Below are 13207 nucleotides of genomic sequence, written 5' to 3' on the forward strand. Positions count from 1 at the left end.
AACTCACATCACTGATAATGGAATAAACTGACAACATGAGCAATCAGAAGTGCCCATCACCTAGAGAATATTCTGGCCAAAATATTTAAGCAGGACCTAATTATAAGACATATTCAAATAAATTGACACTAAGATGCTGTAGAACAGATGGCCTCAACTGTTCAAAAAGATCAATATCATAAAAGCCAAGAAAAGGCAAGGCAAGAGTTATAATATCCAAATGCAATATATAATTAATGATTTGTTACTGAATCAAAACATAAGGAAAATAAAATAAAAAAATGTTAACATTCTGGGATCAGGGGAAACATTAGAAAATCAACTATATATTAGGTAATAGTTTCAGATTAATACTAAATTTGTTGCATGTTAAAGGGTATTGAATTTACATAGGAAATATCCTTGTTCTTAGGTGATTTATAGAGAAGTATAAAGTGTCATTGTGTCTGTAACTTATTTTTAAATGCAGAAATTAAAGGAATAAAAAATTTTTCCCAAAGGGAAAAAATGCCTCCTAGGGAAGCAAAAAAGGAAATACTTGAAATAATAAAGAAAAAGTTTTCCATTAATCATCATACTCAATATTGATATATTAACAGCAAACTCTTTACTCTCATGAGCCAAATTTAGAACAATTTCAACTACAAAGTAAATAATGATAGCAATGGATTGCAATAGAAAGAATAAAATAAAATAAAATAAAATAAAATAAAATTAAATTAAATTAAATTAAATTAAATTAAATTAAAATAAATACATGAGTCTATACTGATATAAATGATGGAAGCAAGAAGGAAGAAAGGAGGAAGGAAGAATGAAAAGAAGGAGGGAGGGAAGAAGAGAAGGAAAGAGAAGACACAAATTTTATTTACATATGCCCCTTCCAGGAGGTGGAACTTTTGTTTTTAAGGATTTTATTTATTTATTTGAGAGAGAGAGAGAATGAGGGGGGTAGGGTCAGAAAGAGAGAGGAAAGCAGACTCCCGGCTAAGCACGGAGCCTGACACAGGGCTCCATCCTAGGACCCTGAGATCATGTCCTGAGCCAAACAAAGGCAGATGCTTAACTCATTAAGCCACCCAGGCACCCCTGGGAGGTGGAACTTAATCACTCTCTCCTTGAATGTGGGCTGGACTTAGTTGCATGCCTCCAATTAGTAGCTAATGAAAGGACATTTTCTTACCAGAGAACAACTCACTCTCAGTGATCAAGGTCAACACCACCAGTGATAAGTGAGGTGGATTCTATGTACCTTCCAATATGATTGGAGGAGAAGAGCATAATATCTATGTGGAATCCTTCCCAAAAACCCATAACCTCAATGTAGTCATGAGGTAAGATCTGAAAAACCTAAATTGAGAGACATTCTACAAAATATCTTGACCAATACTCTTCAAAACTGTTGAGGTCATGAAATACAAGGAACGAGAGCCTGTCACAGATTGGAAGAAACTAAAGCACTACGTGGAATACGCTTATCAAGGAAAAAAAGATCTTAAAAGAGATAAAGGACATAAAGTGGGAAAATGGCTGGCATCTGAATCAAGTCTATAGTTTAGTTAATAGTATTGCATGAATGTCAAATTTTTAATTACTCAAATGTAGCATGGTTATGTAAAGACGTTAACACTGGAGGCACCTTGTTTAAGAGTATATGGAAACTCTGCACTATCTTTGCAACATTCTGCAAATCTAAAGTTATACCAAATTTTAAAGTTTATTTTTTAAAAAACCAAACTCTAAATTGAGAAGGAAGACAAGGATACCTACTAATACAATCAAAAACTTAATAAGAGATGTAAAAGAAAGAGGAAAAGAACTGAAAGGAAGATTAAGAAATCATTTTTTTCACAAATTATATGATTTTTTGCATCAACCCAACATAATTCCCAGGATAATTATTAAAATAAATAACAGAGCTTATAGCAAGTTTGCCAGATAAAAAAATCAATACTAAAAAATCAATTATATTTCTATGTACCAGCAATATACAATTAGAAATGTGTTTTTCAAGAAGGGATTTTAGCAAGTCTATAGAAAATATAGAAATAAATCTAAGTAATTATGCATAACATATCTGAGAAGAACATTTGAAAAGTGTATAGCCAATAAAGAAGACCCGAATAAATGAAGAAACATAAAATTCTCAAAGATAGAAAGTTACTTCTATTAAGATGTCAATTCTCTTTAAAATGATCTATATATACATCCAATGCTGTTGCAATGAAATCACAACAGGAATTTTCAAGGAACTTGACAACCTATTTTTAAAAAATAAAGAAAAATAGCAAGGATGCTCCAAAAGGAGAAGAAAATGAGGTGAGACTGCCCTATCACATAGCTTCTACATGTGTGTAATTAAGAAAGCATCATTTTGGAACACAGATGGACACAACTGAGCAAGGCAACAGAATGAGGAGCCCTGGAACAGACCAAATAATATGCAGAAATCTGATTATGAATTAGGTGGCTTTGCATACCACTGGGTGGGGTAAGAGTGATTATTTAGTGCATGACGCTGGGACACTACTGGATACCCTAAGGAAAAACCTCACACCATACACAAAAATAATTACAGATGAATCAAAGACTTAAATATGAAAAGCAAAATTTAAATCGCCAGTCTTAATAAAAACTGGGCAAAAGACATGAGCAGACATTACACAGAAGAGGAAATACGAGTAGCCAATAATAATATGAAAATTTCTCAACCTCATTAGTAGGCAGGAAACAAATAAAAATTAACATCGAGATACAATTTTACACTTAGCATACTACCAAAAATTAAAAGAATGACAACCAAAAGGTTGCTGAGAATGTGGTACAATAGAAATTTTTGCATATGGTTGATGGAAGTGTAAATTGGGTCACTTTTAAAATCATTTTAACTCTACCCAATAAAGTTGAAAAGATAAATGTGTTAAGACAGCAATGATTCTTATAAAGACTCAATTTCTTTTCTTGCACTTCTGGACAAGGAGAACAAGCCAAACATCCATCAAGCAGAACAGACAAGGGTCGCCTGGGTGGCTCCCTGGGGTCTGGTGATTGAGTTCTGTATCGGGCTCCCTGCAAGGAGCCTGCTTCTCCCTCTACCTATGTCTCTGCCTCTCTCTGTGTGTCTCTTATGAATAAATAAAATCTTAAAAAGAAAAAAAAGTAAAACAAAAAAAAGAAAGGTGGCTATTTGTACAATGGAATACTATGCATCAAGGACAATAAATGATCAAATAAATTATCTGTATCTACATGAACTGACCTCAGAACATCATATTGTTCCGTTCAAATACAGTATTATTCCACTAATCTGTATCTCGAAACAGGCAAAGAAAAAAAAATAACCAACTTCCTTTTTATAGGAAAGTACATAGGGAAATGTACATGTGGTAAAATTATAGAGGAAATCAGGAGATATGTTAACTTCTAATACACTTTATGCACATATACACCTATTTATGCACACACACACACACACACACACACACAGAACGTCTCTCCTATAGCACAACCCACTAGATGTGCAGGTGTTCAGTGGCCCTCTTGGCAATGACCTGTAGGAACAGGAAGTAGGGCAAGAGGCCCAAGAAGGGCTAATACTTTGGCTACTCTGTTATTGAGGTCTTTGACCCAGGACACCCCTGTCTTTGACCAGCATGCACAAAACTGTGGTAGGTTAACATGCTCCTTTGCACGGAGGGCAAAAATCTTAAAGACTCCATCATTTCTAATAAGAACATGGAATACTGCATATGAAAAGAATACTAGCATAGTGAAAAACTATCTACATGGCTGTTAGGAAAAATGGATTTTAGCATTTGTTTAGGTATAAGATATGAATGAGATCTAGAGCCACTACTTTCCTTCTCTGCTCTGTTCCCTTACCTATAAAATGAAGGGTTGAATAACACAGTCTCTAGAGATAGCTAGGATAGCTTTTAGTTCTCAAAGATTGCAGATGTAAGGGGAAAAAAAATAACATGAAATGCATAGTCACAGAAAGAAGAAATGTGGGGAAAAAAAGTCATTATACAAATGTTAAAGATACAAACTGTGATGACAGTAAGTACAAAGTTTATTTCATCTGTATTGAAATATTTATCTGTAATATACCATAAAGTGCAAATCCTCTTTTAACTTGTGTATCAAAGAGAACACAACCCCACAAAGAAGCTTAAGTAAAATATTTTCATGATATACAAATGCCATTGAAGTGAAAAGTCTTCAATAAGACCACCCAACCTTGACAAGTGTATTCACACAGGATTTAAAGAGTAATATTTGTATGACATACAGTAGGTGGTCTTTTGCGTGGGTGAAATACTCCAGCTGACTTTGGTTCATGAATGCTTCTAGAATTATGATGAATTTCTACCTGGCAAACCACAATAGCTAGCCTAAACTTCTAAGTCTCCTTTCACAATTGCATTTCTTTTTTGTTATGAAATGCCCAAGTTTCTTTAATCCTGTGTGCATGTGTGTGAGCACCCGTATGTGTACTTAGGTAGTATGCACCCAGGAATATTGTGTTTTCTCTTAAATAATTATTGTTTATTTTACTGACTGGCTGTCAGGAAGCTGAAATGTAAAATTTTTAGCACTGATCATAACTTAGGTTTTCTGGCACAACTGCATTCCTTTATTTGGATTTTCTTTATCCCTTATTTCAGATCATTTGATTCTCTATGTCCTTCGTGCTGTAAATTACCTCGAACTGTTTTCAGAAGTAGATAAAACTGATGAATGCACACATACAGTATGTGTCTTCTGATTTTAAAAGAAACATAGCTTAAATAAGGTTGCAAATTTCTTGGATCATCAGAAAAATATAAAGAACAAAAGATGCCATTTAAAATCACATCATTAAAATGATGCAACTTGAAAGACTTTGTATGACAGTTGCATTCTGTTTCAATTTTAAGTATAACTTACTTGCATATGTCGTCTTCTGGGTCTTCAAGCCCAAATCTTTCATCAAACGTAAGTTGTATCCATACATTTTCCTCTGCTGCTACCAATCTCCATACCAAGACCATATTTCTTGGGTAAGTATGAGGAAATCTTGGGCTGTGAATACTTCCATTAGTAGACACAGTAATAATTCTCTCATGCTGGGGATCTTGTACTCCTAAAGCAAAAATATAGGAAGAGACGTACAGTTAGCACATATAGCTCAAAAATTGCAGGTTTCAAAATAAATGTTTTTTTAATCATCCGTATTTTAAATTAAACAAGTGTTGGGTATGCCTCATACGATATAAACCAAGTACCACTCTCTTCAAAACTCACACAGAAAAAAAGGACTATTTTAACACTACCAAATAAAAACCTGTGTACGTTTATACTCGAAGGAGCATAACACATTACTTTTCTTAATTACTAAAATGTCGAACTACCAACTCATGGACTTCTAGAAATAATACAAAGAGTGAATTTTCCCCAATACTTCAGCAACTACAACTACAGCAATTGCAGCAACTTTTTAAAGAGTACTTGTTACTCAAATCACATTATTTCATTGATAAAATGCAATTTAAGAATACTGCTCTAGGGGCACCTGGTGGCTCAGTTGGTTGAGCGTCCGACTCTTTGATTTCAGTTCAGGTCTGATCTCAGAGTCCTGGGATTGGACCCCACTTCGGGTTCCCACTCAGAGGGAGTCTGCTTGTTGCTCTCCCACTGCCCCTCTCTATGACTGCGCTGGTTCTGTCTCTCACTCTCTCTCAGATAAATAAAATCTTAAAAAAAAAAAAAGAATGCTGTTCTCAGAAACTTCTTAAATTTAAAAGACTGAATATCAAAGGCCATATATTAATTAGAAGGTTATTTAGGTTAAGAATAATCTTTTTTACTATTTAAAAACCCTCAAGTAATTTTAATAAGTTGTAGTTATGATTCTTAAAGCAGCTTTTTCATTCTCCTAACCTTGACTATTTCAACAATCAATCTGGTATTATTTTATATGGTCTAACTTATAATTAGGAAGACAGAGTAAAGACAAAAGACAAATATAAGTTCCTTTGAATACATATGGGGAATATCATCACATTAGTAAATTATTTGTTAACTCTGTAGAATTTTTAAATTAAATAAATTAATGCTGTCATTCTTCTCAGTGCCTGATTTTGTCCTCAGCTACAAGTAACCTATTCAGAAACATGATCCCTCTCGTTGGATGCTAATATTTAATACTGCTATTGGCTATATTAACTCATGAAATAATCAATATTTCTTTTATGCACATAATTTATCACCAGTATATCTCCTGAGAACACAGAAGGATCTATCAAGTTAGATGAGTTCTCCTCTACACTGACTACTCTTTTAAAGATGATGAAAATTTACTGATACATTAAATTAATTACCTGTTTTCAAAGATTTCCTTTAAAATTGGGATATTTCCCAACTCTCTAAATTTTCTTCCAATAACCTACATATTTCAAAGGCATTTATGACAGTAGTTTATATCAGGAGTTCTTCTTATTTTAGCAACTAATACGTTTTAATGAATTTTTCCAATTAGATTTATTAAAATTTATTATTTGCCCCATTTCATCTAAAAAATGCCTCAGGTAATCCAAGGCACTCTACAAATACAGCACTGTTTATTTTCTCATATATAATCTAGAAAACTACATAGCTACTAAAAGATCTGAATTCTATTTTTACAGCTTCAATCAAAAAAGCTCATTGCTAAAATGTATATACTTAAATTGTGTTTACATCTTCTTTTTTCTTTTATAGTCCACAATTCCATTAAGCTATAATTAAACATAATTTAAAGACTGAACATGTAGGCCTTCTTTGTGGTAAAAGAATTGTAAATTTCCTTTTAAGTGAAATTGCTGTTCCCAAAAATTGGTCTTTAAATGCAGTGAGGTTTGCCACCAAACACATATGATTTACACATGATTGTCAAAGTTTTATGTAAATCTCAAGCAACTAGGCCTATAATCAGAAAAAAAAAAAAAAGCAACAAAGATTAAGTTCTACCAAATGAAGGGTCTACATTTATAGTTGTGTTGTTTAAAAAAAATCATAGTTCTAAATATATAACTTTACTAGTATTTTTAAGGAAGGAACAAGTATATACTTTATGACTATTTTATTGAATATTTGCTTTTCTTATGTCCAGTGGACAGTATAGCCAAAGAAAAATAACAAGGAAATAAATGTTTGTAGTCAAATCACTAAAACATTACAACATTCTCCTAGCCATGTATTCTAAAGAAGAATAAATCTTGGTTCATCTCAAATGATGAATTTAGCATGAGAAATGAAAACATATATAAACATGGAATTTTAAAAAAATTATAAAATAGTTATCTTTTCACATTATATTACCCAGATTCTCTTAAGGAGGAAATAATGAAAACTAAAATGAACCAAAAATAGAAAAAAAAAGGAAAAGGGATATTAATAATGTAATACTAACAAAAACACTAACTCTGAAAGATATCTGCATCCTCTCCTGTTCAGAGCAACAGTATTTACAACAGCCAAGACATGCAAACAACCTAAGTGTCCACCGATGGGTGAAGGGACAAAGGAAATGCACTTTACATATACAATGTAATACTATTCAGCCATAAAATAAAAAAAAATGCCATTTGCAGCAACATGAATAGACTTTGAGGGCATTATACTAAAATAAGTCATACAGGGAAAGACAAGACAAATAATGTATGACTTCACATGCGGAATCTTAATGAAAATAAAATAGCTCATACAGAGAACAGACTGCTGATTGCCAGAGTTGGAGAGTGGAGGGTGGGTGAAATGGGTGAAGGGGTCAAATGGAACAATTTTCCAGTTACAAAATAAGTCATGGGGATGTAATGTAAAATACAACATGATGACTACAGTTAATAATACTATACTGCACATTTGAAATTTGCTGAGAGTGGATCTAATAAATTTTTGTTTATTAGACACATACACACACAAATTTTAACCATGTGATGATGGATGCTAACTAGACTTATTGTGGTGGTCATTTTGCAATACATATATCAAATCATGATGCTGAGCACCGGGAACAAATATAATATTATAGATCAATTATACCTTGATAAAAATAACAATGTAAATACTGTAAGATGGTTGACTACACAGGTACATATATAATTTAATTAATCAAATAACTATATTATTCAATTAATTTAGCATTATGTCAAAGTAATGTCACAATATTTGCTATGCATTTCATAATATTAGTCCCTCTAAAGATATATTTACTATGAGCGAAAAAGGATAAGAATAAGACTCAGACAGTAGAGCATGCAACTCTTGATGTCAGGGTTACAGGCTCAAGCCCACATTGGGTGTAGAGATTACTTAAAAATAAAAATAAAAATAATAAAAATTATAATGCCTGAAAATGTATTATTAATAAAGAGACCACTAAAAAGAGGTTTCTAGGTAATACATCACTTTTTAGAAAAGATAAATCCATATCCTTTCTCGATACTAATGTTTTAGGTCAACTGTTGCAGAAAAGGGCTGTAGGATTAAGAATTAGGTACAATGTTTTATTTTATTTTTTATTTTTTAAGATTTTATTTATTTACTCATGAGAGACACACACAGAGAGAGAGGCAGAGACACAGGCAGAGGGAGAAGCAGGCTCCATGCAGGGAGCCCGATGCGGGACTCGATCCCAGATCTCCAGGATCATGCCCTGGGCCGCAGGCAGGCGCTAAACCGCTGAGCCACCCAGGGATCCCAGGTACAATGTTTTAAATGAAAATCATTCTACTTTCTAAGTCATCTTCTTTTTTGAAGTAGGCTCCATGCCCAGCATAGAGCCCAATGTGAACCTTGAACTCATGACCCAGAGATCAAGACCTGAGCTGAGATCAAGACTTAGATGCTTAACTGACTGATCTACCCAGGCACCCCTGGATTAAGAATTAGGTCAAAAGGAAATGTCTCCAAAATTGGTGAGCTTTAGGAGTTCTGACGGCCTCCAGTTCCTGTTTCATGTGGGCAAGACTGTAGCAACATGTCACCTGTAAACTGGTAGACTTCATAGATACCCTGTGAAATTTTTGATGTGTTTACTTCCGAAAATATTTTATTTTGAAATTATGTTTTAAAAAAACATTTCTATTTCTAAGTCCTTACTTGATAAATACATATCTTCATTGGTCTCATCTGCGCTTTACTCTGTTCACTATGTCTTTCTTCTTTTTGCCGGTAATAATCCTTCTTTATATTATTTTTTGTTTGGTTATATAGTTATCTTTGCTTTTGCTCTCATCAACTCTCAATTAACAAATTTCAATTTTAACAACAGTCAAAATCATACGATAAACACACATGCACACAGTTTTATTGACTCCATGAACTGACACTTTTTGTCTAGAAAATCCAGAATAGTGTCATCCTAATCCAACTTGATGCCATACAAAGAAGACAGACTTGAGCTCCATAGTGCAAAGAAATCTCTCTCCATAAATTCCAATCTATATAGAAGTACCCTATGTTTATGTTTAATATTTAAAATTCTGACTATTCATACTAAAGTACAATACTATACTATATACAATAATATCCTAGATAGGCTAGGATAATATACAATATATCCTAGATAGGCTCAATTTTCTCTTTCCCATACAGTTAATACAATAGCAAAATAAAACTAAGACAATCAGTAGCGCTGTCTACATCAAACTGTTTACAAATTACTGTACATTTTCACTAAGGAAAAAAAATGAGGGTTTGTTTTATTAAGCAAACCATAAAACAAATATAATTATTTAAGATATGCTCAATTGAGGTTCTTGAATTTATCCCAGAAGATGATCACTTTATTCCTCAAGGGAATGAATAGTCAAAACTTATATACTGGAAACTTATTATGATTCCTGCTCTGTTCCAGGTGCTTGGAATATCACAAACAAAATGAAGCCCTGTCCTCTTAACGTGACAACCTCTAGGACTGTGTTAATATCACTCCTAAACTATCTCTACAGTATCTAATATTCAGCTACCAAAACCCACTTCAGATGTTTCCTCTTTTAGAATTCCATCTTTGAAGAAAACAGAGAGGGAGACAAACCGTAAGAGACTCTTAACTATAGGAAATAAACTGAGGGTTACTGGAGGGGTGGTGGGTGGGGGATGGGGTAACTAAGTGATGGGCATTAAGGAGGGCATTTGATGGAATGAATGAGCATTGGGTTTTATACACAACTGATGAACCAATCACTAAATTCTGCCTCTGAAATTAATAATACACTATATGTTAATTAAGTTGAACTTCAATAAATACATAAAAGAATTCCATTTTGATTACTGTTGTGTATTCCTTTAGGAGTGCATATTCTAATGTTAATATATGGGTTTACTTTCCTTACTTTCTACCATACTATTCATGCCTAAAACATAAAGGCATATTACTCAAGTCCAGAAACTAACCAACCATCTAGCTCTGTGCCTTGCCCATGGCACTACCTAGTACATACTGATAGTATAAAACAAAACAAAATCCCACCCAAGAACACCGCAGAAAACAATTTTATATGTTATTTCAATGTTTCATTCTTCATTCCCAAGATCCTAGTGACTGCACATGGTAAGGATAAGAAGATTTTACAATTCCTACTCCTTCTAATTAAGGCCCCTTAATTCATATTTGCTATCTTAGGCAAAGTCCATCTATTATAACCTACATACATATTTCAGCTGAAGGTGATAGGTCACAGAGTACTCATTACTGAGATTTGCCATTTTCTTAACATGCTTGCTTATTTTAAGAAAATAAAACATGTTCTATAATTTTACCACACTCCAAGAATCCCATAATTACAGTCATTATTTTATCTTAACTCTGAAATATGAATAGACTGATGATAAAAGCTGTTATTTTAGGTAAGACATGTGATATCAGAGTTTACTTTTTATAAACTAAAGATAATCACAAACTGTTTTAAAGTTTAAATGAAATAACCATATAAATTAATCACCTTGATAACTGTAAGTCAGCACATACATGAAGCAGAAACTTTGTCCAAAATGTTCTAATTAAATACAATGAGAGAAAATTTACTATCAGGTATCAAGTTTTCTGATGTCAGTGAATAGGAGATTGCTATGTAAGATAATGCAAAATTGGTCACATGTACAAAGATTCTAACTTTGCAAAGATCAAATTAATTAAGCAAGAAACAATGATGTTTAGGTGGGGATTTCAAATTTCTGATTTCATTCTATAGGTTCATTAGGAGAAAAATAGCAGCTTGTAGAAATTTTGCCAAGTCCCTGACTAGACACTATCTTCATATAAAGGCTTAAATTACTTTGCATTTGCTGAGAAGCACAAGAATTCACCCATTAGAGCCACCTATCTAATTATAAATGATAGTAAGAAATGGGAGTCTTTGTTCAGGAAGTTCATAGCATATATTACATATGCAATGAGAAAAAGCTGAAATGGTGAGCATACCCCCAATATCCCCATCACTACTACGAAGCAGCCACTGGAAAAGAAGGGCTGTATTGTCCCTACCCAGAAGTATGCCTAGAAAACCAATATAAGCCCATTTCTCTCATTCATGGATGATTTTAAAGACCAATCAGAGCGAATCCAATGGCTTTTCTTCAACAGTTGAGAATGAGATCTTCTGGGTGAAGACGTAAGATCCAGAACTACTGTAGCCATTAAGCTTGTAATAGAATCCAGTCTGATGAAAAAGTCAATGCACAGAACTAGGTTGATAAATGATAGTACACAAATGTAAACCTAGATCCCAGCTCAAACCACACAAGAAGTTCATCCCATGTCTGGGCTTCTCAGGTACATGACTAAATAAATCACTTTTTATTACTTAAGCCAATTAGAGTTATAATTTTTTACATTTGCAACCAAAATCATTACATAGTGAACATGTCTGAGTTTGCCTGGGATGGCCTTCATTTAGTCCTGTTATCCCAGCATGGCTATTATTAGTGTTCCCTTTTCACGCTCTAAAATATCTGATTTAGCGTCATAAAGAACACAGCAAGTAAGGTCTATAAAATTCTTCTGGTATTGAGGTATGAGATATAGAATGGTAAAGATTCGACAGCACGGTATTTTAGCCTTAAGGAATGGTAAAAATAATTTATTTTGATTTTACACAATGGGATACAACATTTTCAAATGAAGGCTCAATTATGAAAGATAAACTGGCAATAATCTTCTTACCTATTATGTCACAGTATAAACAGCCAAGTATATATAAACACAGAATCTCTGTAAAGCTTTTACTGCACACCAATTAGTAATGAATACGATTGTATACACACACCACTAGAGTGAACCCTGTTTAGGCAATGGTATTATTTTTTATTCAGTGTTAAGTTGCCCTTTATTTTAGATACCCCAAAGAGGCCAAAAGCAGAATATAGAATAGAAATAAATTAGGAGTAATTAACATTACAAAATAAACATTCCCTTTAAAGATTCACTATTTTTAAAAAAAATTTTTTTAAAGATTCACTATTGATTTCACTTTTCAATACTTAATCAACTTTCTCATTGAATGAAAACTATTATTCAATGCAGAAAGTTCACATAAATATTAGAAGCTCTGTAATATTTTAAGCTGAATACATTTATATGAAATAATATTATTATAACAAAAACTAGCTAATATGATTAAGCACAAATTCATAATACATAACAAACATGCTTACTTAAAACACATTCACTAAAGACCCTCATCTGTTTTGAAGATTCAACATCTGCCCCTTTTCTATCTACATGGGACATATAATTTACGACATTCAGATTGGAGTTTACCAGCAGTTTCAAATATGGAAGTAGCTACCTATTTCTTTGTGAACATACAATGGCTAGATACAGTACTGACATTCTGATGGGAAGATGTTTAAAATTCATCAATGAAAATAATAATGGAAATGTAATCAATACAAACTTAATCCTTCACAGCAAACATGCAAGTAAGGCCATTAGTTTATGCCTTTAGTGAATATTTAAAATATCTCTAAAAGTCTCTTTTAGGTTAAGCTTTCAATGAAGCAAAATAAATGATTCCTAAGAAACGATAAAATAGGAATATGATTCAGTCTTCATACTTTCAGCAATCATTTATGCTGAAAAATGAGACTACTGCTTTCCACTTATATTTAGTGTTTCATATTCACAAGTGAATGCATATAATGTAGAAGTAATAGGCTTATGATTCTCTTTTGAATAATACAA

The 13207-nt window shown here is 33.0% G+C and overlaps 1 protein-coding gene across 2 annotated transcripts in view; it reads right to left on the bottom strand.

The window, feature by feature from the left end:
• PDGFC (platelet derived growth factor C) overlaps positions 1-13207 on the bottom strand; it is a 197981-nt gene that overhangs the window by 80444 nt on the left and 104330 nt on the right. For both annotated transcript variants that reach the window (XM_035698899.2, XM_025438684.3), the window contains exon 2: positions 4930-5125. In XM_035698899.2, coding sequence (XP_035554792.1) covers positions 4930-5125 — 196 coding nt within the window. The remainder of the gene's footprint in view (positions 1-4929; positions 5126-13207) is intronic.

Source organism: Canis lupus, chromosome 15 (genome assembly GCF_003254725.2).
Source record: "Canis lupus dingo isolate Sandy chromosome 15, ASM325472v2, whole genome shotgun sequence".
Taxonomy (NCBI): domain Eukaryota; kingdom Metazoa; phylum Chordata; class Mammalia; order Carnivora; family Canidae; genus Canis; species Canis lupus.